Source organism: Perca fluviatilis, chromosome 23 (assembly GCF_010015445.1).
Source record: "Perca fluviatilis chromosome 23, GENO_Pfluv_1.0, whole genome shotgun sequence".
NCBI classification, from domain to species: domain Eukaryota; kingdom Metazoa; phylum Chordata; class Actinopteri; order Perciformes; family Percidae; genus Perca; species Perca fluviatilis.
This window is the reverse complement of record NC_053134.1, coordinates 13094349-13120172: the sequence shown is the minus strand read 5'-3', so window position 1 is coordinate 13120172 and position 25824 is coordinate 13094349. Positions and strand designations below refer to the sequence as shown.

At 39.1% G+C, this 25824-nt stretch overlaps 2 protein-coding genes across 2 annotated transcripts; both read left to right on the top strand.

Annotated features, from left to right (window-relative positions):
* Positions 1 to 1763: 1763 nt before the first annotated feature.
* Positions 1764 to 9093, top strand: tspan33a (tetraspanin 33a). Its single transcript, XM_039791490.1, has 8 exons — positions 1764 to 2099; positions 4267 to 4324; positions 4707 to 4834; positions 6229 to 6303; positions 6955 to 7050; positions 7202 to 7330; positions 7435 to 7596; positions 7725 to 9093. Exons 1-8 carry the CDS (start codon positions 1998 to 2000, stop codon positions 7824 to 7826), a joined length of 852 nt encoding a protein of 283 aa, XP_039647424.1. The 5' UTR covers positions 1764 to 1997; the 3' UTR covers positions 7827 to 9093.
* A 2830-nt stretch (positions 9094 to 11923) lies between these two features.
* smo (smoothened, frizzled class receptor) lies at positions 11924 to 20936 on the top strand. The gene is made up of 12 exons (XM_039791487.1): positions 11924 to 12814; positions 13838 to 14037; positions 14208 to 14417; positions 14504 to 14676; positions 14779 to 14998; positions 15121 to 15244; positions 15383 to 15475; positions 15812 to 15920; positions 16287 to 16472; positions 17123 to 17271; positions 17844 to 17978; positions 18091 to 20936. Exons 1-12 carry the CDS (start codon positions 12553 to 12555, stop codon positions 18687 to 18689), a joined length of 2460 nt encoding a protein of 819 aa, XP_039647421.1. The 5' UTR covers positions 11924 to 12552; the 3' UTR covers positions 18690 to 20936.
* Positions 20937 to 25824: the final 4888 nt, after the last annotated feature.

Here is a 25824-nt window from a genome sequence, read left to right as displayed (position 1 = left end):
TCCATCCTTTTATCCCGACTCAAACAAAGTGTTGGCATAGCCTTAAAATGGTTTGAATCTTACTTGAAAGATAGGAGTTTTGCCGTCCACCTTGGGAATTGCTCTTTATCTGCTGCCCCTCTTTCTTGTGGGGTCCCCCAAGGTTCCATTTTGGGACCCATGCTCTTTTCTCTGTACATGCTGCCCTTAGGGTCCATTTTTAAAAAACATAACATTTCTTTCCATTGTTTTGCAGACTTCGAAAGAGTCATACATGCATTTATTACGTCCCGCTTAGACTACTGTAACTCATTGTATGTTGGATTGGATCAGTCATCCCTTCGTCGCTTACAGTTAGTCCAGAACGCAGCAGCTCAACTTTTAACCGGGACCAAAAAGCGCGACCACATTACACCGGTTTTGGCCACGCTCCACTGGCTTCCAGTTTGTTTCAGGATTGAATTTAAAATTGTATTAATTGTCTTTAAGATCTTAAATGAGTTGTCGCCTTCTTATTTATCGGAGCTACATGTCCACACACCTGTCAAAGCACTGAGGTCGTCCAATCAGATGCTCCTCGATGTGCCCAGATCCAGGTTAAAAACCAAAGGTGACCGAGCCTTTTCAGTGGCTGCTCCTAAACTCTGGAATAGTTTACCTATTCATGTAAGAACAGCTCGGACCGTTGAAACGTTCAAGTCCATGCTTAAGACCCACTATTATTCATTGGCTTTCAATTCAGGTTGAGCTTTGACATCTTGACCTTATTCTTGACCTTATTCTTTTTCTACTGTTAGTAATTTTGTATTGTATATTGTGCTTTGTTTGTGTTTGTTATTACAATTTGGTCAACTATGGTTGTTTTTAAACGTGCTATATAAATAAAATTGAACTGAACTGAACTGTCTGCAGCTGAATAGGGTAGGCCTATGCTACTCTATTTTAACGTGGTCTGGCCATAATGGTGGAGACTAATATTTTCTGAGGTGGTAGCCTACGTGGTGTAAAAGGTTTGAGAACAACTGCATATAGACACTTTCTGCCAGTAGATGGTGCACATGTGTCACTTTTTGTGGAATCCTGGATCTTTTACCCTTTAGATGATTAATTTCAACAGTCAAAAAATGAATCCAACGAAAGCGAATACTGCAGCCCTGAAATACATTCCTATCTTTGTGAAACTCTGGGGGGAGTTGTAAAAATAGCTTTACTGTAGTTATGTATCAATAGGCCTAACTGGTAAAAAAATCTGTGCCCACTTTTAAAACTGTTAATGCTGCATGTAATAGACAATCATCCTGTCAGAGTATGTAGGTTCAAATGTCATAGTGTGTAATAAAACATTAGAATGTAGGCCTATAAATCAGTGGTAATATTAAACTTTAGTTCATGAGCTAATTTTAAATTCAATAACATTCATAATACTTCTAATAATAGATAGTCTAGCCTACTTAAGTACATCCATCCACCTTGAAGTAAATACAAGTTTTTGTATTACTCTTTAATGGCAAAAGAACTTAGAATTAAAGGAAAAGTACCAAGAACAAAAACACATGCTAGTATTCTAATGTAGCCTATACAGTAATTAACACATACAAAAAAAAATACACAATTCGTTCACTTAATTATGCACACAAAGTAGCAAACTGTTCCTGATTTTGCTTAGGGTCCACGAGGTCAATCATAGGATCCTTTAAAAAAAAGAAATCAGGAGCCCCTGCTGCTCCAGGTAGCCTATCATATGATCACCGGTAAGGGCGTGAGACACATTAACACACCCTGTTTTTACACGCACGCCCAGTCAGTGCTGGCCAGACAGCGCCTCGGCAGCTTGCTAACGTTACTCATTGTAACTGTACGTGTCGGCTCAAGTATTAGAAGAATATCAGCAGCTCGTCATCATCATTTGGCTGTCGACTCTTTGGTTTTACTTACGGAAACTCGTTTTTTTCATAGCCTACAGTCAATAGTTCATTTGTGCGCAAAGTTGGATAACACACGCTTGGATACTTGTCACTATGGGAGGAAGACGCAGAGACGCACCTGGATCTGACGAGGACTACTCCTTTGTCAGTCCAGTTGTCAAATACCTACTGTTCTTGTTTAATTTCATTTTTTGGGTGAGTATTTCTTATACCATTGAAAACAATGGGTCACAAAGATCTCAAAGCGTATGGTAATCTTTATTTACTCTGTGCGCAGGTTAATCATTGCGTTTCTTGGCAAACCAAATGTGCTCCCTGGAAGCTTAGGTTAAACTGTTTGTTTTTAACATAATAAGAGATAAAGGACATTTCTCAGGATTTCAGGTTCCAACTATGTCAGACCTACTGTGTTTACTAGTTTTGTTTAAAACCCAAACTTGTGAGATCTAGATTTTTTTCTGCTGACAGTTGGAACATCCACTGCTTTATTTAAGTTTGTTGTTCATTAACTTTGGTGTTTTACAAAAAGTGAAACAGTGTCCAGGGAAGTTAACATACATGGCTGACACATGCACACACCAGGTGTTGCTTCTCAGCCACTGGTCAGAGACTAAGTGTTATTCTTATGCAAATCAGAAATGTATCATCAGATTTTGTCAGAGGGGATTTAGAGCTCAGAACCTGTTTGACCCAAACATATTGTTGTCATCTCAACAACGTTTAAAACAACTGTACTCAGTCAACACACCTGCTGTGGTTTCCTTTCATGACATACTCGGTTGCCAGGAAACACAAACTTTTATTGATTCATATGCTGATGGAGCCGTGCACAAGTGGGTCCCCCACTTCTCACACAAATCTGTCTGTTGACTGAGGGAAACGGGGAAGATTTCTGTGTAGCAGATTTTAAACAAGCTTTGGTGAACACAGCATGTGATTACATTGATTTGATCATTAGCTATTCCTGACTATGGCATTTTGTCACCCACAATGTGACTAATTGCAAAACTTTATCCTTTTTAAAAGTAAAGAATTAAGTTGAAAGTAACAGCTGAGCTCGGCAGTAGGTTGTAAACAAACCAAAGTTCATATGAGTGAGTTTCAGTGTCGGGTGCTTAGGCATTGTAATATAAGGAGATTTCTGACTTACAACAGTTGTTGCAGATTAAACTTGTTGAGGTTTAGTGGAGGCTTTTTTGTTGCTGGTCGAGTAAAGAATGCTGTAGAAAATGACCTAAAAAGAGAACTAATATAGTTTAAACATATTTGAATCTATTGAAAACATGAACAGACAAAAGGTTTGAAGTTTTTTGGAGTTATTCTTTATATGCTAAAATCTGAGAAATCATAAAGTGTGTAGAGCTTTTCCTTTATCCATTTCCTTCTACACACCTATATGAGTGTGTCAGCCATGTTCATGACTTCAGGCCATGTACAAACAGGATAAGGCTGTGTAAAAACTTGAAGCTCTTCGACTTGGAATGTGTTGTTGTCATTTCTGTTGCCTCTGGCTACAATGGGCTCTGTATATGACATACCGATGATAACTGCAAATGCGTGGTTGTCTTCTAGTCTAGAAATGTCATGGGATGTTTGTTATAATCGTGGTAATTAGCTGTTTGGTGAGTTGGTACAATGGCGATTAACCAAATAAGTGAATCAGTTATGTAACCAACGCAAGAATGGTATTTGGTGACCACTTAGTTTTAGCACATCATTTCACAAAGCCGTTGCATTTCATTAGACTTGTACAGCAACAACATACGTTATTGCAAAAAACAGCCTGTTTTCTTCAGATCTGGCTTATCCACTGTGAAACTAAACATTTACAAAAGGGGCAGAAAATCTAGCTTTGCCCTCCAACCCCAAGAAGGTGCAGTGTCTGTGGTAACTGGATCCATTTCACTCGGGGTAGGAGGAGGGTTTCTGAGGGCTCTCTATTATTCAATTGAGACTGAGAGAGGAGCGCTGAGTGAAAGGCTCTTTATTTTTTAGGGAAAAGTACAGACTGCTGCCAAATCGATTTAGTCAAATAGATGGCATAATTGCCTTATCTACATGTCTAATGAAAATGTTGTGGTCCTCTAGTTGATTCTACTGATTCCACTTAAAGCACTGAGGCTAAAAAAGCATAGACTCTCCTATTTTGGGGAAATTAGCTTTTATTCTATCAGTACAGCCTTGTCTGTGATTCATAAATGTCTTATTAAGTGTTATGGTGAGTGGGGCCCCTCCCTGGAGAAGTATGAACATAAAAATGGTTCTTCACCTCCTGTGAGGTGAGCTGTGTGGTTTCGTGCCTATTTCTTCTTTCAAGATGCACTGTGTATAATGAAATCTTTTTTCTCTTTGTTCCCCTCAGATAATCTCTCTGGTGATGGTGGCAATCGGCGTATACGCCCGCATGATGAAACATGCAGGTAAACGATCCTTCACTGATAGCGCAAACAGTCTTTCTTCATGTTGAGTGTGAAACAGTGGGAGTATTGAGTGTCAGGGCATGCTTTCACCAAACAACACAGTGGGAAAACTGCATCCAAATCTGTGTTGTTCAAGAATACTAACAGAGCTAGCTATACAGTATAGTGTGTGTATGTATGTACGTACACACACACACACACACACACACAACACACACACACACACACACACAACACACACACACACACACACACACACACACACACACACACTGTATATATATCATAAATGTTTCCTGTTACTGTTTGAAAGGAAATAATTCTGTTGTTTAAAAAAACAAACTTCACATCAGTCTTTGAACCCCTCTTTTCTTCTTCTCAGAGGCCGCTCTGGCGTGTCTGTCAGTGGACCCCGCAGTAATGCTGATGGTCGTGGGGGTCCTGATGTTCATCATCACCTTCTGTGGCTGTGTGGGCTCCCTGCGAGAAAACATCTGCCTTCTGAACACAGTAACTCAGGATTTTTTATTCTGCCAGGCTTCAGTGTATTCTGCATAGATGCTTTTTCTTTACAGTATAACTATAGTATGCTATACAGTATAAGTGCAGAGAGAGACATAGTGTATGACATGGAGTCAGATTCAAGCTCCGCCAACATGAGCTGTAAGGGTGATAATTCCCTAAAAAGACTGCGCGATTGTTTTTATGACATTAAAGCCTGGATGGCTTTAAACTTTTTACATTTTAACGAAAGTAAAATCGAAGTCATGATATTTAGACCCAGTGGTGCTCTTGGCGCTTCCCAATTGGACCTGGGTCCTTTGTCACCCTATGTTAAGTCTATGGTAACTAACCTTGGTGTTAAGATGGATAGTGAGTTTCAACTAGAGAAGCAGATCAATTCTGTTGTAAAAGTTAGTTTCTTTCAACTCAGGCTGCTTACCAAACTGAAGCCATTTTTATCTTTCACTGATTTTGAGAGGGTTATACATGCTTTTATCACAACTCGCCTAGATTACTGTAATGCTGTATATGTAGGTGTTAGCCAGGCCTCCCTCTCTAGATTACAAATGGTTCAAAACGCAGCCGCTCGACTCCTAACCGGAACTCGTAAACGAGAGCTCATTATACCTGTTCTTGCCTCCCTTCATTGGCTTCCGGTTTGCTTTAGAATACATTTCAAGATTCTGTTGTTTGTTTTTAAAGCTCGTTATGGTCAAGCCCCAGCGTATATCGCTGAGCTACTAAAGCCGCACGCTCCTCTGAGGCCGTTAAGGTCTGCTGACCAGCTACTCCTTGTTGTCCCTAGAACGCGGCTCAAAAATAGGGGAGATCGAGCGTTCTCAGTCGTGGCCCCAAGGTTGTGGAATGAATTGCCTCTGCATGTCAGATTGGCCCCCAGCATTCACGGTTTTAAATCACGACTTAAAACTCACTTTTATTCATTGGCTTTTAAACCTGCTTGAGAGTTGTATTGTGTATTTTATTTTTCTAGTCTGTTATTTGTTTTAAATGTTTGTTTTGTTACTCGCGTGTCTATAATCATGTCAATGTCCAGCACTTTGGTCAACCTGGTTGTTTTAAATGTGCTTTACAAAAAAAGTTGGATTGGATTGGATAAGCTGCCAGATCATCTCAACAGTATTTTCATATTAGCTCAATGAAAACAGGGTTGGTGTCTTTGTACAATATTTGCAATCTCTAGGTGACTTGCTTTTTTTCTTTTTCTTTTTTTACAATGTCTTTCTACCTAAGCTCTTAGGATTTTTTTCTGCATGTTTTATTTTTATTTATTTTTTAAGAGTAGGTTAGGTAAATGAAATGTGTCCTCTAAGGAATTAAACCGAAACAGATCAATTTGACAGAGCTGTAAACATCCCTGTCTCTTTCCTCCTCCCTCCCAGTTCTGTATCTGTCTGACAGTGATCTTCCTGCTCCAGGTGGCTGCTGGGATCCTGGGCTTCATCTTCTCTGATAAGGTAACAAAACAACATGGAGGATTTTATCTGTCCGAACAATGCATGTATTTGCTTTTTTACATTCTTAACATAATAATTATTACAAAAACTGTACCTGCAATGCTTAATTCACTTTTTAAAATTACTTCTGGTGATTGATTGGTTGACTGAACCATGAAATGGTCAAACCCGCCATGGACACGGAAATTTCTGTTAGAACTGTTTTTTGATATTTTTTTTTTTTTTTTTAACTAAATCCCACACAAGGTCTAGATGCATTATATAATATATATTATTATAATATCCTTAAAATCTAGTCATTTGTGAGCAACAAAACTTTACAATAAGACTGATGCACCTTGAAAAATGTAATACATTTGTTAATATAGTCTTTCTTGGGGTAGACTTTTTCTTGGGGTGGGGTGGGGGTGGGGGGGGGGTTAACTGTTTATTTACGGTCCTTAGTGATTGTGAAGAATGGTGTAACACTGTCCTCTCCTGGGCTTTGCCTGTAACTGCTGCAGGGTTGTCAAATGTGGTTTTGGTTCATTAGAAATGAGCATCTTAACAATAAGATCGATTTATCATATTTGTTATCAAACTGTTATATAACCATTCTGTCATCATGCATATTTTTGTGCATGCACACATTTTTTTTAATACTCTGCCAAGGCCCGGACTAGGGTGACTGAGATGATCAACAATGCTATTATCCACTACAGAGAGGACATTGATCTGCAAAACCTCATTGACTTTGGTCAGAAAGAGGTAAGGATTTATTCCAAATACAGACTGCATACCATAAACACTGTACGTCATCATCATTTTGTCATCATACATACCAGAGCAATAATATATACAGACATCATTAACATTTCTTCTAATCTCTTCTATCTCAAATGTTTGTATGTGTCCTCAGTTTGGCTGCTGTGGTGGTGTGACGTACACTGACTGGTCCCAGAACCTTTACTTCAACTGTAAGCAGGACAACCCCAGCAGAGAACGCTGTTCTGTCCCCTTCTCCTGTTGTATCCTATCCAAAGACAAGGTGACCGTCTTTACATGGCTGCTGGTATCTTTTTTTCTGTTTTTTTTTTTTTTTGTATGAATGCTTTTAATTGTATTTATCTTTTTTACTTATTACTTGAGCAGGAGCTTATCAACACAATGTGTGGCCAGAGCATGCAGAAGTTAGAGTACATTGACGCTGGAGACCACATCCACACCAATGGCTGCATAGACAAAATGGTGAACTGGATCCACAGTAACCTGTTCCTACTGGGAGGCATTGCCCTGGGACTGGCCATACCACAGGTAGGATATGGTGCACAGCATACATACCAATACACACAAAACTCAATAACCCTAACCCCTCTAAGAGTAGAGACTAAAACTGTCGTAGCCAGCTGCTGAGCCCTCCGTTTGTGTTTTCACTTCTGCAGCTGGTTGGCATCCTCTTGTCTCAGATTTTGATCAACCAGATCAAAGACCAGATCGAGCTTCAGAACTACAACCTCAAGCACCGCTCAGACCCGTGGAGCTAACCCAGGTCAGATCAGACCAGATTCTGATGAACAGCACCAGAAACACGGTGACACCAGCAGATGGGCGGGGGGACAACCACAAATGCCTGAAAAACATCTGTCATCTCTGGCTGGATTGAGCAATTGGTATCATTGGTCTTTAGACTTAAAACAAAACAAGACCAGTGAAGAGCCAGCATGTGGACAAACCATTAATGTGCTTTCAAACACTTGGCATGGAAGTGAAGGTCAATACACATAAAGGAAACAGGTGGAGAAACAGGACTCTGTCACCACCTACTGGATATAGACAATGTTTGTATTTACCAAACTTTATATGTTAGTACAAGCAGAGGCAGGAAGGGCATTTGGCTATCAGGGTCATATTGATGGGATCACTGACCTAAAGAACTGCAATTAGTATAATCTATTATACGTCTTTTTTTGTGTCAAAGACACCAAATAGGAGTGGGCGTTAATGCATATCTGTGTTATTGTTTTTTCCACTGTATCTATAATGCTAAAAATTTTAACTGAAAAGGGAATAGCATTTATAAACATATATTGATTTTTGTAGACTTTTTTTCAAAATAAAAGATTCTCAGTAATGTTGCTTATCTAGGAGATGCATCTTACATTTGGTTGAGGTTGTTTTTATTAATGTAGTAGCAATGTGTACAAGAAATATAAGTATGTTTTCCATTTGTAGTTAAAATGTGTCAAATAGAAAGGTCAACCCACTTGATAATTTTTTTTTAAGACAAAGCATAAGCACTGCACATATGCTAGGTGGTATGTAGTTTTGTATACTATCACAAGACTATGGGTTTAAAAAGTATTTACCTCTGGGCTCCAGAAATGCCTTGTACCCTTGTTACAAAAATGAATATTATAACAGTACAGTATAATAACCCATTTTACATAATGTTTTTTAAGGTTTCAATTGACAATTAACTGTAAACACTCTCCATAATAAAATGGCCATGTTAGGCTACTTGGTTTTCTTGCTGAGACCTGACACTGCACATTATGTCATTTCCTCCTCACATTTTAGCCAGCTGACAGCCTGTATTTGTCTCAGTATGCTGCCATTATAAGTAAATGTTTGCCAAATGACATAGGCTTTGTACTCCATATTCTGGACATGTGTTGTGGCTGTATATATATTTGAATCCTGTTCTCACCTCTTCCTTTATCTTTATTCTTTTGTAAAAATGTTCAACTAAAATACAAAAGAAGTGGGGAATTCCCAATTCCCACTAAAGAAAACAGTTGTTTGATTGCCTGAGGTGCTGTCGTGTTGTTTCTTCGATGTGGTCACTAGAACGGGCCAAGTTTTTATTTTATGACCAATCAGTGAGCAGACAGTAGTTAAGGTTCTCTGACTGAGGGGGGAAAAAAAAAGATTTATTTGAAACAAAAAAACATTTTACCCTCTTTTGTCTTGATAAAGTACAAATTAAAGCTGTATTTGCTCTGACAGCAAAAGGAAGGTGTAGCTGTATTTTACTGTTTTTGTTTGATTTGGGTTCAGTGAAAATCATCAAACAGCTGTACATTTCAGTATTTAATGTTTTTATGTGATAATTAGAGGCAAATCTTTGAGGTTCTCTACATTTTTCTTCTTCACCCAGGGAAGCTCTGGCAAAAGGTCTACTGTAACTGTGAAGAAGCATAAACCAACACAACCTCTCGTCTCTACCCCATTTCTCTGCCTGGCAAATGAAAACCTGAGTTGTAAGGCATTCTCGGCCTGAAACCTGATGCCTGTAGTCTTTGGGAGCAGAAACAGCCCTGCATGTTTAACAGCCTTTGACTTAAGTCCACAATCTAAACATGACATGTCTATGTTAGTTAAAAGCTGTAGTAACTTATCTTACTGTGAAATCTAGTGCCACAAAGGAGAGAAAAAGAATTTGGTAATTAAATAGTAAAAGCAACTAAGTTTTGTGTGTGTGTGTGTGTGTGTGTGTGTGTTTTTTTGTGTGTGTGTGTGTGTGTGTGTGTGTGTGTGTGTGTGTGTGTGTGTGTGTGTGTGTGTGTGTGTGTGTGTGTGTGTGTGTGTGTGTGTGTGCTTGAAACCCACAGCAACATGGCTGCCTGGGTAAGTCAGAGGCAAAAACCAGGGACCACACACAGAGCACTGGAGCCCAGGCACACACACCGAGGAGGGAGGAGAGTTCAGCCAGTTTTACTCTTAGAGCACGAGGAGAGAAACAAAGCATCGGCAGTCATGCAAATACCACAAGTGCACTGTCCAATTAATGCGATAACAACAGCACCATGGGTTGAGGTTGGACCAGTTTGAAATTAGTTTTTAGTGGTATCCTGGCATATTCAAGCACAGTAAAATAAACTTAAATCAATTAAATCAGCATAAAATAATGAGACTGTGTTTGAGTTTGGGGTGTAATGTAAATTATTGTTCATGTTTAACAGTTTTGGAAGATTCCTGCAGCCACCTTAACAACAACAGGAAGTCCAGTCCATTATGAATGTCCCAAAGGAAACGGACTTAATGTAGTTTTGAGTTATTAACTGTGTCCCTCCACTCCCTCCCTCCCTGACTCCCTTCCACACACAGATACTCACATGCACACTACTGTCATATAAACATGTGAAAACTGTTCAAAACTGGATGTAATTCATAATACATCACATACACATGGACATTCTGACTGTCTTGTTAAGGCAAACAGCCACCAATATACAGTATAAAACATTTATAAATGTAAAGGTACATTGTACATCTGTTTAATAGTATCTATGTAATCCCTAAACGATCTAGTCTGCATCATCAGTGCAGATTAGACCACATTTACAGTATCAGTATGTTGTATGGCTATATCACAGTATTTTTTCATATTATATATTATATTGCATTCATTTTGTGAAATGAGTGTATAATACATGTACTGCACATGATATGATATACGTATGTATATATTGTATATATTATTCATACTTATACCTATATTTATATTATATATTTCTTGATTTCTTTTGCACAAATACAATTAATTTATATAATCTGAGGTATTGTATATAATGTATATTGCTCTTTAATGTTATCTCTTTTATTTTCTTTAATTTGTATTTATTTATGTGTGCTTGTTTACGTCTGTCTCTTGTGCAGCTGTAGAATGTGAATCCATATCTTATTTAAAGATATAAAAAGCTCATAATAGATTATAAAGGGCTGTTTACTGCCATAAGAAAATGTACAGCATCAGAAACACAATTTTGAGTGCACATACATACATTTTAAATATATTATGTTAATGACTGCTGTATTGAAGCCAGTGGTGGAATGTAACTAAGTTCATTTACTCAAGTACTGTACTTAAGTACAAATTTGAGGTAATTGTACTTTACTTGAGTCTTTTTTTTTTATGCCACTTTCTACTTCTACTCCACTTCTACATCTCAGAGGGAAATATAGTACTTTTTACTCACTACATTACTCTGACAGATTTAGTTAGTTACTTTACAAATTAAGATATTTGCACACAAAACACATAGTTTATAAAATACAATGTTTTATTATAAATTAAACTACCCAACAATATAACGGCCTACAAGCACAGCTGAAATGATTCGACGATAAAACACAGAACAGTTTGGATCGTTTCCAGATGTCTCTGCATTGATTACTTGTACTTTTGATTTTAATACTTTAAGTACATTTTCCTGATGATACTTACATACTTTTACTGAAGAAACATTTTCAGGACTTTTACTTGTAAGGTATTTTTACAGTGTGGTATTAGTATGGATCTGGATAATTCTTTCAACACTGATTATAGCCCCTGTATTTGGTAGATAAGTGGTAGAAGGTCAGAGGACCTCCTGGGGTTTCATAAAAATCAGGACATTTTCAGATTCACTCCCTTGAAGTTGGCACAGGTGACATGTATAAGATCCTACTGGTGTATGATTCTGCACAAACTACAAGAGAAACCCTGTCAGATGGGGGTCTGTGTTATTCTGGGGGTCCTTGAGATGCTGCCATAAGGCACATTCTTCCACTTGCAGAGGGGGATGGGAGGAAAGGTTTTGTTGCTCTGGCTCTCCCCCACCATGTGCATACCAGAGACAAAAAAAAAAAAACAACCAGACACAGAGCTGCAACTCAGGAACACAACACAGCCACAGAAACCTCTCATCAGACACTTCACCGGCAGAAAATCACTTCTTGGGAGAGAGAGAGAGAGAGAGAGAGATGTAGGATAATTTATCATCTTATTTTTGTGCCAGCATAAAAAGGGGGGCTACGGAGAAGTGGGTGGTGCATGTGAGCTCGAGCTCCTATTACAGAGATCCAGACTTTTTCATGGCAAGTTTTGTGGAAGTGGGGGGAGGGCGAATCTGTAACTTTCTCAGCCTGATGTCTTTTTCATACCCATCCTAAATGTTTCAAATTAATTCTTTTTATGGTTTTGAGTTTAGGCGATGTGTTTTTTCTAGAGTTGAGGACACTTTTTTGGAGCTGTTGGAATTTGGATAATGAAGGAATTCAGGAGGATCCAGCAGGGATCGGACGAGAAGTGCAGAATAAAAAAGTTTGGGAGGACTACGAGAAAACTTTGAAGCGCCCAGCAGATTTCCCTCACCATGCCGCGTTTGGAAACTTATTCCAAATCTAATGAAGAGTACTTCATTTTTGGGTGTTTTGGGAAACAGAATAGCTAAAGCACTAGAATTCAAAGCGATCTCGTTTTTGCACTGTTGAATCTCTACTCCCAAGATGTCTTCCCAGGGTCGGGGCCCCATTGTTGGATTTTACGGGATGCTTTGCGTCTGGGTTGCTTGGCTTTCAGGCTCCGGGGCGGTGTTGTCTCCAAACGGGACGATATTTGAGGATAACTGCAAGAAAACCTCCACTTGCGAGGCACTTAAATACAACACATGTCTGGGATCGCCTTTACCGTACACGCATACTTCTCTGATCCTGGCGGAGGACTCCAGCACTCAAGAAGAAGCTTTTGAGAAGCTGGCCATGTGGTCCGGTGAGATTTAATGAGTCCAAGCAAAGTTTGAAATATGCTCCATCTCATGGTATAGTTTATAGCTCGTAGAAGAAGAGTGGTATTCATTATGTACGCCAATAAAAAAAAAACTGTTGTAACACTGTATCGTAGATTACAGTAGCCTAAATGGCACAAATATAGTAGGCTACTGTAAATATATGCTCATTATTATTATTATAATATTAACATGACTTACTTATTTTGAAAGTGATGATACATAACTATAATTTCACTATGAATCCATTATTGACTACCACAGCCTGTAAACCTTGACATCAAATAGCAAAAGTCAAACAAAAAAAAACTAAAAAGCTTTTAATGTGTATAGCAATTAAATAATAAATACAGGTATAAGTAGGCTATGTAAGCGGTGGGATCAGTTTCATTACACAGAAAGTCAGTGTTGTTTGCGTTGTTTATATGTGATAATAATGTTAATTGGAATGACAATGAGTTGTGATGAGGAGTCTGGAGACGGGAAGAGAGCCTCAACAGGAAATGAAGGGTTAAAAGCCGTTAGGGCAACAAAAGGAATCACTCATAGGTGTTAGCGAGCGAACAAAAGGAGAGTTTCACTAATAAAAGGCTTTTAGATATTCTGCTTCACTTTCATAAGCACTCCCTAATGACCTGTCAGACCCAGGTCACTGCTTCACAGCCCATTCTGATGAGGAGCCTCATTTGTATTGTTGGACATGGTTTATTCTGGCTCCTGTGTAACAGCACATACAGTATGTCCAAGAAACCTCAAGATGAATTTAAGTGATTAATATTTCATATTCCAAACATTTCACAAAACCATACTTTATCAGGACTATTCTCAAGTTAATCTTTGCATTCTGTCAGTCAGTTATAATCAAACTGACTGATTTATGTAGTTTCTTGTCCCTCGTGATGATCACCGTCACCACCATCAGTTTGATAAATTAGGCATGTGTCTTGTTGTACATCTCTCATATCTTGCTGTTTCAGGATGTATTAAGACTGTTTTTTCTGTTCTAGGTCTGCGGAACGCTCCTCGCTGTTGGTCGGTCATCCAGCCTTTGCTCTGTGCCGTCTACATGCCCAAATGTGAGAACGGTCGAGTCGAGCTGCCCAGCCAGAGCCTGTGTTTGGCTACACGTCGACCATGTAGCATCGTGGACCAGGAGAGAGGCTGGCCCAGCTTCCTCAAATGTGACAAATTCCCTGTTGGCTGTTCGGTATGCTTCATTGTTATGTAATTCCGTCTGATACTTTATTGATCCCCAAAGGGAAAAGTCTCTTTTCACTGCAGGTCAGAGGTCACGCTACGCAAACGCAGATATTAATGTATTTAATCCAGACTACCTAATTAGAAGCTCACCTTTCCCTTTGCGTTCTCTGTGTGCAGAATGAGGTGCAGAAGCTGAAGTTCAACATATCAGGCCAGTGTGAAGCTCCCCTGGTGAAGACAGACATTCAGTCCAGTTGGTACAAGGACGTGGAGGGCTGCGGTATCCAGTGTGACAACCCTCTGTTCACTGAGGAGGAGCACAATGACATGCACGCCTACATCGCTTACTTCGGCACCATCACCCTCCTCTGCACCTTCTTCACTCTGGTGAGACATAAGTACAATACCCATAATTCTGTGTTTTGCTTCTTTTTTTTTGCATCTTCTGACTTTTAAAATGTCCTCCTTTTCAGGCCACATTTCTTGCCGACTGGAAGAACTCCAACCGCTACCCAGCTGTCATTCTCTTCTACATCAATGCCTGTTTCTTTGTGGGCAGTATCGGCTGGCTGGCTCAGTTCCTGGATGGAGCACGCGACGAGATTGTGTGCAAGAGCGACAACACCATGCGACTCGGGGAGCCCTCGTAAGCGAATGTCTTCACCTGATCAATCATGAGATTAGACATCATTCCCAATTAGAAAATGTAACCCTTAAAGTCACATTCATGCTTGGCTGTTCTCCACAGGTCTTCAGAGACACTGTCATGCGTCACTATATTCATCATCGTGTACTACTCCCTGATGTCGGGCGTGATTTGGTTCGTCATGCTGACCTATGCCTGGCACACGTCCTTCAAAGCCCTGGGCACCACCCACCAGCCACTGTCTGGCAGAACCTCCTACTTCCACATGGTGACCTGGTCCGTCCCCTTCGTCCTCACTGTGGCCATCCTGGCTATTGCTGAGGTGTGTAGGGAGTCTGATTCACCTCTTACTATCTCACACTCTGAGACAAAAAAATGGTTTCCAATTATGAGAAAAATATGAGCTTTTTTTCTCATTTGTTGTGGCTCTGTTGTGCTACACAGGTGGATGGAGACTCAGTGAGTGGGATCTGTTTTGTAGGCTACAAAAACTATAGATACCGTGCTGGGTTTGTCCTGGCCCCCATTGGAGTGGTGCTTGTTGTCGGCGGCTACTTCCTCATTCGGGGTGAGTAATATTTTACAAGTAAAATAGCTCAGTAACCATGCTTGGAAATCTTTTACGCTATGTGACACTCCAGAAGTGCTCCTCAAATGCATCCCCACACCACCAGCACCCACTGATTCTGTTTATTTCTTTTTTTAGGTGTCATGACTTTGTTTTCCATTAAGAGTAACCACCCAGGACTTCTGAGTGAAAAAGCTGCCAGCAAAATCAACGAGACGATGCTGAGACTTGGTATGTTCTCTCATCTGGTGCCATTTCACACCACACTGGTGACCTGAGAAATAGTATGAGGGTAAAAACCATCCTAGTTATGATCAGAGTTGAGACCTGGGTGTTAGGTGAAGAAATGTTTAGGAGTCTAGCAGCATGTCATTGGGCAAACAAAACACAATCAATGGATAATTATTCTCAATTTATATTTATTTTTGAAATGAGGAAAATGATCAAAGAAAGAATATTTTCTATCTGTTTTTAAATGATTTTATAGATTATTCTTGTTTTGCTTTGTCCTATAATAAGATTCAAGTGTCTGGTATCTCACCTCTGATTTCTGTGTCTCCTTGTCAGGTATATTTGGATTCCTCGCTTTTGGCTTTGTTCTCATCACCTTCGGCTGCCACTTCTACGACTTCTTCAACCAGGCTGAATGGGAGAGGAGCTTCAGAGAATATGTGCTGTAGGTTTTTCATTGTCTTTCTTCTTTAAGTGGCAGAAATCCTGTGATTTGCTGCATGTTTGTTGCTGCACACCTGCAAACCTTCCACAAAGAAATCCACAAACTGATGCTGTTGAGACTCCAAACCGCTGTGCAACCACTCAGCTTACAGTGGTGAATGCAGCCCCATTTCCCCACAGTGTTGACACTGGCTGTACTGGAATTAATTTCGCCTCAAAAATGTAAACCACTCTCTCCTGCCCTGACATTTAAAAGACTTTCTTATTTAGCAGATCCAGCATTTGAATGTGCCTCAGTCATATGGCTTGAAGGTGAGGGAGGCACATGTAGCATGATCGAGGCATAGACTGAACATGTTTTCAACAGGTGTGAAGCCAACGTGACAATCGCCTCTCAGACCAACAAGCCAATCCCAGAATGCACCATTAAGAACCGGCCCAGCCTGATGGTGGAGAAAATCAACCTGTTCTCCATGTTTGGGACGGGAATCGCTATGAGTACCTGGGTCTGGACCAAGGCCACCATCCTCATCTGGAAACGGACCTGGTGCAAGTAAGCAAACATCAATGTGAAATGTAACATTAATCATTATATTTCTGTCTTTTGAAATACTCTTTTCCAATCTCTCATATCAGTCTCTTCTCATTGCTTGTGTTCACATGATGGCTACATGCCTCTCCACGTCCATATATGGTTTTAAAGATATGATAACAGTGTGGGAACAGTCTAATCTCTATGCACCCAGACATGTACTAACCAAGTAGACTTTCCCTGCCAAACATCTTTGAAAATGGGGGATTTTCACCCTGATACAAGAATGGCGGCATATATTTAGATAAATCTTGCAGTGTGTCCCCAGTGTGTGCGTTTTGGTTTGCAGTGTTAATCCTTGGTTTTGTAACAGTGCTCACAAGGGCTCACTGTGACTTGGATTTTACTCGCAGGAATTTGTTTCCTTCCAGCTTTGAAAAAAAAACAGTAATTGCGCTGCTTGGAATTATTGTTTTCAGTGTGGGTTTAAGACATCATCCAGAGTGACGTAAAATGAGAGAATGTGTAAGATATCGGCATCTTGCCCAAGATCACATGGCTGCTGATGGCATTAAACATGGGATCCTCACTTGGGTCTTTCTAACTATCAGAGAGTGTCAGTGACTTTCTTTCTGAACGGTACTGTTTATATGGTACTGTTCTTGTGTCAGAATTATTGGTCGTAGTGACAATGAACCCAAGAGGATCAAGAAGAGCAAGATGATTGCCAAGGCATTTGCACTGAGGAAGGAGCTTCACAAGGACCCAGAAAAGGAGCTGTCCTTCAGCATGCACACCGTGTCCCACGATGGACCAGTGGGTGAGGATTCAGATTATTCAGTATATCAGTTTTTCAATGCTGTGAGCACCACAAACAAAATGCCAGTCATGTCCATTATATCGTGATATAGTTTGGCTGAACTTCAGCACATAAAACCAACTATGTACATGGATAGATACTACTAGAGGTAAATATATATATATATATATATATATATATATATATATATATATATAAATTTGGGGGAACCACATCACTTGGCTTTGGTGTGTAATATAATGTCAAAAATGGCACCATGTGTGCTAATGTAAAAATCCACAATGTGTTATTTTCTTTCGAATTTGGCCTTAAAAGATTTTCCATTTGCTTTTTTGTGGCATAGAGGCTACACAGACAGTGGCAACTGTTATGTCTGTAGCTAAGAACTGCATGACACATTATTCTGCTCATGTAAGCTGTGAGGCTGCTGTGGCTGCCATGCTTGTTTAGCTTGGAGCTGTTCGGGGCTATAGAGGCACTGCGGGGGAGCCATTAAGTGTATGTTGGGTTTAAAGCTGCCCTTCAGTTGTCTCTAAATGGAGAGTTTGTGGTTTGTCTTTTTTCATTCATAGCTGGAATCAATTTTGAAATAAATGAGCCATCAAACGACGTGTCATCAGCTTGGGCGCAGCATGTGACTAAGATGGTGGCCCGGCGAGGTGCCATCCTCCCTCAGGACATCTCTGTTACTCCTACTGGTACTCCAGGTGAGAGCTGGAGGCCATGACTCTGACATTACACTCATCAATTCTTTCCCCCCCCCTTTTCTTTTCCAGAGGGCTGTCGATCACCAACTTATTTTCTGTTATTTCTTCACAGTGCCACCTCCAGAGGAGAGGAACAGGCTGTGGATGGTGGAGGCTGAGATTTCACCAGAGATGATAAAGAGGAAAAAGAAGAAGAGGAAGAGGAAAAAGGAGGTGCGTCCAGTGGAGGAGGCAGTGGAACACCAGGCTAATCGCCAGCGTGAGTTTGGTCGCAGCTCAGTGCCTCGTCTGCCCAAATTGCCATGCCACCCCAGTCTGGTCGCTAATCTGCGCGAACAGCAGAGGCAGCAGCAGCAGCTGGAGGAGGAAGTCTTGCCAGGGTCCTACCCAGATTTCCAACCCTCCCACCCCCTGTCCTGTGAGGAGAGGTGTACCTACCAGCCCTACCAGAGCAGTCGGAACAGCTATGGCCGCAGCCTGCTCTCTAACCCTCTAACCTTCAATGACCGCCCAGAGGATCTTGGACTCGGCCCACGCTGCCTCCCCTCTGCCTCCACTTGGCAGCCCAGGGGATCTTCCTGCTACCCCGGGGAGATGGATCTCGCCCACATGGCTCGGGGACCGGCAGGCCGAAGGGCCGGCTACGGACCCATTCACTCCCGGACCAATTTAATGGAAGCGGAACTTATGGATGCTGACTCTGACTTCTAAGAGCAATAGCTCCAATACATTGCTTTGTGGTTCACCGACTACAAAAAAAGAAGAAGTGCTGGATGCTTTGAAAATTCTTACTAAAGTGCACCTAATTCCCAATGCCCAGAGGTCAAGATGGAACTAAGCTGTTCAGTTAATTTTATTTTTTATTTTGAAAAAACAAAGGGATAAAGTAAAAATGTTGTGAATAGTTAATGTAAAAATATTTTTTTATACTCTGTGTCCATTACAATTTCAAAGGCAACTCCATGATGACAAGAGAAATGAGGCAGCTAAACTTTATGTGGCTTGAAACAGATATTGTTATTTTTAAGCCATAAGAATTCATCAGCTAGTATCAGCCTAGCCCAGTTTATGACAACATTCAACTTTTAATGTTGCAGGGTGAGTCAAGGAATCACGGATGAATTGCTAATTGACACAGTCAACTTGTCTTTGAAATTACCATTAAGGAAATTTGATGATGAAGGCAGTTGATAAAACTTTTGAAAGTCTATTATATTCTCAATCTTTGAGTGACCGCTTGTGTATTATTATTTTTACTGCCCTACTGGGGCAGTAAAAATAAAATTTGACTCATACAGAAGACCATACAGGTTAAAATGAAAATGCTACGGGCTACTTGCAAATACTGTTTAACCCAGGTCATCTTTTGTGTTATATTTAAATGTTTGTTAAACTCCATTTCTCTCTTCCCATCACTATTTACCAATTAATGATTTGTGTTTGTGTACAGTTAAATTGAGGTACTAACCATTATCTCCCTTGCCCTATTAATACTGATATCACAGAAGTGATTGCTAAGTGGTCCAGACTTCGAGAGGTTTCTTTTAAGAATCTGGACACACTGGGATTTACACAGAAGCCAGGATGTACTAAAAGAAATGATTACAGTTGTATAAGTTGACTAATTTTGAACGCACCAGGTGCTTGGTCTCACAGCTTCACATTGTGATAATTTACTTCAGACACAAACGAAATAAACCAAATTATTATACTGTCCTTACTTTTCTTCATTTGATTGACATATGCAAGTAATAGTGACACGCTTTTGTTAAAGAATAAATTCAAACCAGGCTGAAAAGCAGTGTTTTGCTGCCCTCTCTGGTTGAAGCCTCATTCACTTCTGCCCTCACCCAGCATCACTGATGGTGTGGTCAGAAGTGTGCTCCATCATACATATAACCGCACTCAACAGTGATGTCACCGAGCCCTGAAGTACACTTGTACAACACTGCAGCAGATGATGAAAAACAAGTTCAAGTGGTGTTTCAAGTTACTCCTTAATCAGTGAGTATATTAAAAGTTATTGAGCTAGAATACATACTAATTATTTGCATACGCTCTGTTGCCTGGTGCAATAAACCGTCCATTAGCTTATATTTTGCTTCTAAGTTTTTTTTAAAAGCAGTATTTCTACTTGTGTTAATCTGTTGTACATGTTCAATCTAAACTGAGCTTTGTATGCATTTCTTTTTCTCTCTAGTACAGTTGAAAATCTTTTGTATGATGTATTTTAGACTGCAGTGGTCTTAGAAGTCACTTTTTCCCCATAAATGCTTCTATTTTTCAGTGTGTGTGTGTGTCTCTCTCTCTCTCTCTCTCTCTCTCTCTAAATGTGTGTTCTGTACATAGGTTGTTCATAGAGTTCCCAATAAGGGTATTATTTGTACAGATTTATATATCAAATCACTTGATTATTCTGCTGATATGATAAATAAAAAGGGAAGAGTATGCTACTATGCTATAAAAGGTTGTCACTGTACTTGTGCTGTAACCAAAATGTCACCTATTGTCATTTGACATTCAGTATGGATAAATGATGCTGAAGTAGACTGTGACAGGCCATTTCTTCTGCCGATGCTAATTAGTTTGTCTAATGTAAGTGTCTGGTTATTCATGTGAGATGTCTGATTGAGAATTATTTATGTTATTAGTAGTTTCCACACTGCTATGGTTCAACAACATAGGGAGTTTGGCAACAAAATAAAGCATAGCTGATATCCACCCAAGAAGACTATTTTCAAAGACTATAAAGAGACTAAAAGATTACTTTGGAAATTGTATTTTACTTTTTATGCTTTGAAAAGTCCTAATTTCTGTTTTGGTAAGCCGTCAAAAAGATTTAGGCCTACCAGCTGGCCTCGTGTTGCTTGTCTCCCAACTGTGTAAAAAAAAAGTTTACTGTCACTTTGCAGCTGTACTTTTTTGTTTTATTATGTAAATAAAAGTAACCCTACACTTTTCTGTGTCATTGTGTGGCCATTTGCACTAGCCCCAGTTTGTACCTCTCATGTTTTACTATAGTTGTGCCTTTTTCTTAATGATTACAAGATGACATGACATATCGTTTCACTCAATTTGTTTAATTAGTTTAACCAAAAAGTTTACATTTTATTGGTATATATTGATGTTACTTTGTAAAATTGCTTTTGTAAAACATAAGTTACAAAAGCAGTAACAGCATGCAATGCAATCTGATGCTGTCTGCAGTGTCACACTGTCTTTAATAATTCCGCCACTTGGGGACGCTAAAGTTGCATGCACATTTTCAAATCCAACACACAGTGGCTTTAAAGATAAAAAAGAGGAACATTTAGTCATATAAAGAAAGATAGATAGAAATCATATGCACATTAAAGGGGTGATAGAATGATTATATAGGGTATTTCACACTGTTCCTTATGGTCTCCTAATGGGGTATGTAACATTGGTTGGGCTGAAAATGGCCTGGTTGATATTTTATGGGCCCTTATGCATCCCTGTGTTTTGGCCCTATTTGTAACAAGAGCTTTTCTTCCAAATATGGTATGGTCATGAATATTTAGATGAGCTGCGCGGTGATTGGTTGAGCGACTTGCCATACGCAGACATTAGAGACGCGCGCTGATAGGTTGAGCGAATCCCCAATACACATACATTAGAGAAGCGACAGAATCTCATATTCCAGACACTGCAATGTTTCATTACCAAATTCACTTCTGAGACTTTTTTAAGCGAGAAATCAACTATATAAAGCTCAAATATGGGCCGTTCTACAAAAATGTATGGCTAATTGCAAATTTGGTAAGACGTGTCGGACTTTAGGAGCTCCACACAGTCTGACGAGAAAGCGGCAGCCTGCTGGGCTCCATACCCAGGGCAAAGTCACCCTTTGTGGATACTGCATACGGGGCCAGCTGCCGGCATAACTATATCTATAAATAATACATTTACGGTTTTTAATGTCCCAATGTCTTATAAAGCTAACCGTTGTGTCCGATTTGATTTTAAGGCATTTTTATGAACGCGAGGAGTCTTTGTAGGACAAGCAGCTGCTTGCTATATGTCCCATTCATTACAATGGGGAAATACGCAGCTAGCTAGCTACACTTTCGCCATAACTAAATTATATTTACTGTTTGAATTTCGTCACGCCACTTATACAACACATTCCCCAATGTCTTATAAAGCTAACCGTTGTGTCCGATTTGATTTTAAGGCATTTTTATGAACGCGAGGCGTCTTTGTAGGACGAGCAGCTGCTTGCTACATGTCCCATTCATTACAATGGGGAAATACCGCAGCTAGCTAGCTACATTGTCGTCATAACTAAATAATATTTACAGTTTGAATTTCGTCACGCCACTTATACAACATCATTCCCCAATGTCTTATAAAGCTAACCGTTGTGTCCGATTTGATTTTAAGGCATTTTTATGAACGCGAGGCGTCTTTGTAGGACAAGCAGCTGCTTGCTATATGTCCAATTCATTACAATGGGGAAATACCGCAGCTAGCTACACTTTCGCCATAACTAAATTATATTTACTGTTTGAATTTCGTCACGCCACTTATACAACTCATTCCCCAATGTCTTATAAAGCTAACCGTTGTGTCCGATTTGATTTTAAGGCATTTTTATGAACGCGAGGCGTCTTTGTAGGACGAACAGCTGCTTGCTATATGTCCCATTCATTACAATGGGGAAATACCGCAGCTTGCTCACTTTCGCATAACTAAAGTATATTTACAGTTTGAATTTCGTCACGGCATGAATATTACAGGTTCCTCAAGGTCTTACAAAGCTTAGCTAACATTTGTCCGATTTCGGATTTCAATTGAATGTATTTTTGTGAATGTCAGAGTTAGGAGGAGGCTAGCTAGCACTCATTGATGGACTCCATCTCACCGCGGATCTATCAATGAGACTCGCGGACAAGAGGCGTTTATTTTCCCGATTGTTTGTTTAAATAACTCAACACACATACCCATTATAAGATTAACTGGAACCTGCGGGCTGCGGTAAAAGATTGCGGGCATAACAAGCTCGCTGACACTGCGGTCAGGGCGGCGATGTAGCAACCCAGGCAGCACCACACCGGCACAGCTAAACTCCGACACACAGTCGGAGAAAATTTGCAATTAGCCATCCTTTTTCGTAAAGCGGCCCATATTCGAGCTTTATATGGTTGATTTCTCGCATAAAAAAGTTTCAGAAGTAAATTTTGTAATGGAATAGCAGAGATCTGCGTGACCTAGCTAGATTCAGAAGACTACCTGATCTCAGGTCAGTTGTGTAGCCTATGTAAATGTTGGGGCGTGACTGTTCTCTTAAGGTTCCGGATTTTGAGATGCTTGCGCAAGCAACTCAGCTTTGTTGGGATTCGCCCGTTTTCAGAGGCAGTTTCAAAATATGAGATTTTCATAGTAAAGGGGTGTCAGTGGGATTTTGAGCTTCTATGTATGTCCTATTTACCCACCAAACTGTCGTTATTCAACTATGACAGGGTAAAATCGGTTTTGCATTCTATCACCCCTTTAAGACTGAAATAGTAACACTATAGATTTTTATGAGAACCATCAGGAACCAGGACTATTGTTTGTTGCTGACTTTGAAAAGGCGTTTGATAAAATAAAATGGAAGTTCATAAAACAATGTCTTGGCTTTTTTAATTTTGTGAATAATTTAATACATTGGTTTGAAACTCTTTATATTCATCCTGTTAGTCGAGTGATCATAATGGTCATATATCAGACACTTTTTTATTAACGGAAGGAGTCCGTCAAGGGTGTCCTTTGTCGCCATATCTCTTTATTTTATGTATTGAAATTCTGGCTATTAAAATTAGGAACAATCCAGATAAACCAGGTCTATTTCCAAACGGTCAAGAGATTAAGCTGACAATGTATGCTGATGATGCAACCTTTTTCATAAAACCAACACAATCTTTGGAAGGAGATTAATAAAGGAATTAAATACTTTTTCAAAAATATCTGGATTGAAACCTAATTTTAAGAAATGTAACATTTTGAGAATTGGGACATTAAAAGACACCAATTTTATTTTAAACAGTTCGGCTCCTGTTAAATGGATTAATGGCGAAGTGAATATATTAGGGATTAATTTACCTGACAATTTTAAAGAAATACAATTATGAGAGAAGGATGGAAAAGGCAGATAGCATTTTACAACCTTGGAGGGGGAACTCTCTGACAATTCAAGGAAAAGTAACTCTGATTAATAAATTAGTAATTCCACAATTTGTCCATTTACTAATGCTTCTTCCTTCACCTAGCATAAAATTCATGAAGCATTTTGAACAAAAAAATTTCAAATTTATATGTAATAATAAACCAGATAAAATTAAAAGGCAGTATTTATATAATTCTTATGATAACGGTGGACTGAAGTTAAAAAATCTTCAAATGATGGACTGTTCCTTGAAAGCCTCTTGGGTGACAAAAATTTATCACAACAAACAATGGATTACGAGCCAGAGATTATATTCAGCCTTTTCCTTCTTCTCGAACAATATATTTCTTTTTTACCAAATAAAAACAATACATATTGATAAACTATTTCAAAATAGAAAAATTAAAGAATTATCACCATTCTTCAAGGATGCACTGAAGGCTTGGTTGAATTTCCAGTACCACCCTCCAGATACAATTCAAGATATTCAGACACAGTTGCTATGGATGAATTCAAACATTACGGTTGGAGACAAGCCATTGTTGTGGGAGGAATGTGTCAAAAATGGGTTAATTTTTGTCAATGACCTTTTGGATTTATCTGGAGATTTAATTTCCTATGAAAACGTGAAGAATTTTTTAGCATTTCTCTCGATCGGTTACAATTTAACCAGCTAATTTCTGCAATTCCCAAAATTTGGAAAATAAAATTGCAAAATGGTAAGAAGAATAAATTTATGGTTTGTCTCCCACCAATAAGATGTTTAAAATGGTTATCTGGTGTAAAGATAAATAAAATAATATATATTTGGAAATTAAATATCACAGGCACTGCACTTTTTCCACACAGAACCTGCCTGTTTTGGGAAGATGAATTTAATGAACCTATTTTGTGGAAAGATTACTTTAAAACAATCTATAGAACTACAATTGATTCATATTCCAGAATATTTCAACTTAAAATATTTTATAAAATTATTGCAACAAAAAAGTCTCTGGTTAAATGGCAGATAGAAAAAGACCCTTGTTGCAGGTTCTGTGGGGATGAGGAGGAGGACCTGATGCATTTGTTTTATTTTTGCCCGCACGTGGCTAAATTTTGGGCCAATATACAGATATGGTTAAGGTCTATGGATATTGTTTTGCGAATCACACCTCAGAATATTTTGTTATGTGTGTTTGAGGGTAAATGCAAACACTTTTTGAATATGATTATTTTGATAGGTAAAATGTTTATTTTTAAAGCGAAAACTATATCAAATCTATGTATAAAACACTTTAAGAATAGAGTTTATCATCAGCATATGCTAGAAACAATTATAGCAACAAATAACAACAGAATAACTGAGCATTGAAAAGAAATGGAATGTCTGTTTACTTGATTTAGAGATATAAATATTAGGTGTACTCTCTTAAAGGAGTAACATGTGTAATATTATAAATGTTTTGCTAATTGTATTGTGTTTTGTCTATTGACATTTTTTTTTTAGTAGTATTGATTAATGTTATTTTTTATTCTCTTTGTTATTAATTTTGTTTGCTTTGTGCTTCTTTTTATTTATAGTTTGCTTTCTTGTCAAAACACTATGAATGTGAGGTTGATTGTGGTTGTGATTGTGGTATGAATGCATGGGGGAGTGGTAGGGGCGGGTGGGGGGTTTGAAGCTTGTTCTGTCTT

Bases quoted from the DNA above. Each gene is read 5' to 3' on its own strand.
- tspan33a (XM_039791490.1), top strand. From the start codon at position 1,998: ATGGGAGGAAGACGCAGAGACGCACCTGGATCTGACGAGGACTACTCC. The intron at 2,100-4,266 runs GTGAGTATTTCT...TGTTCCCCTCAG, and splicing joins TGTTTAATTTCATTTTTTGG to ATAATCTCTCTGGTGATGGT. The intron at 4,325-4,706 runs GTAAACGATCCT...TCTTCTTCTCAG, and splicing joins CCGCATGATGAAACATGCAG to AGGCCGCTCTGGCGTGTCTG.
- smo (XM_039791487.1), top strand. From the start codon at position 12,553: ATGTCTTCCCAGGGTCGGGGCCCCATTGTTGGATTTTACGGGATGCTT. The intron at 14,999-15,120 runs GTGTGTAGGGAG...TGTGCTACACAG, and splicing joins CCATCCTGGCTATTGCTGAG to GTGGATGGAGACTCAGTGAG. The intron at 15,245-15,382 runs GTGAGTAATATT...TTCTTTTTTTAG, and splicing joins CGGCTACTTCCTCATTCGGG to GTGTCATGACTTTGTTTTCC.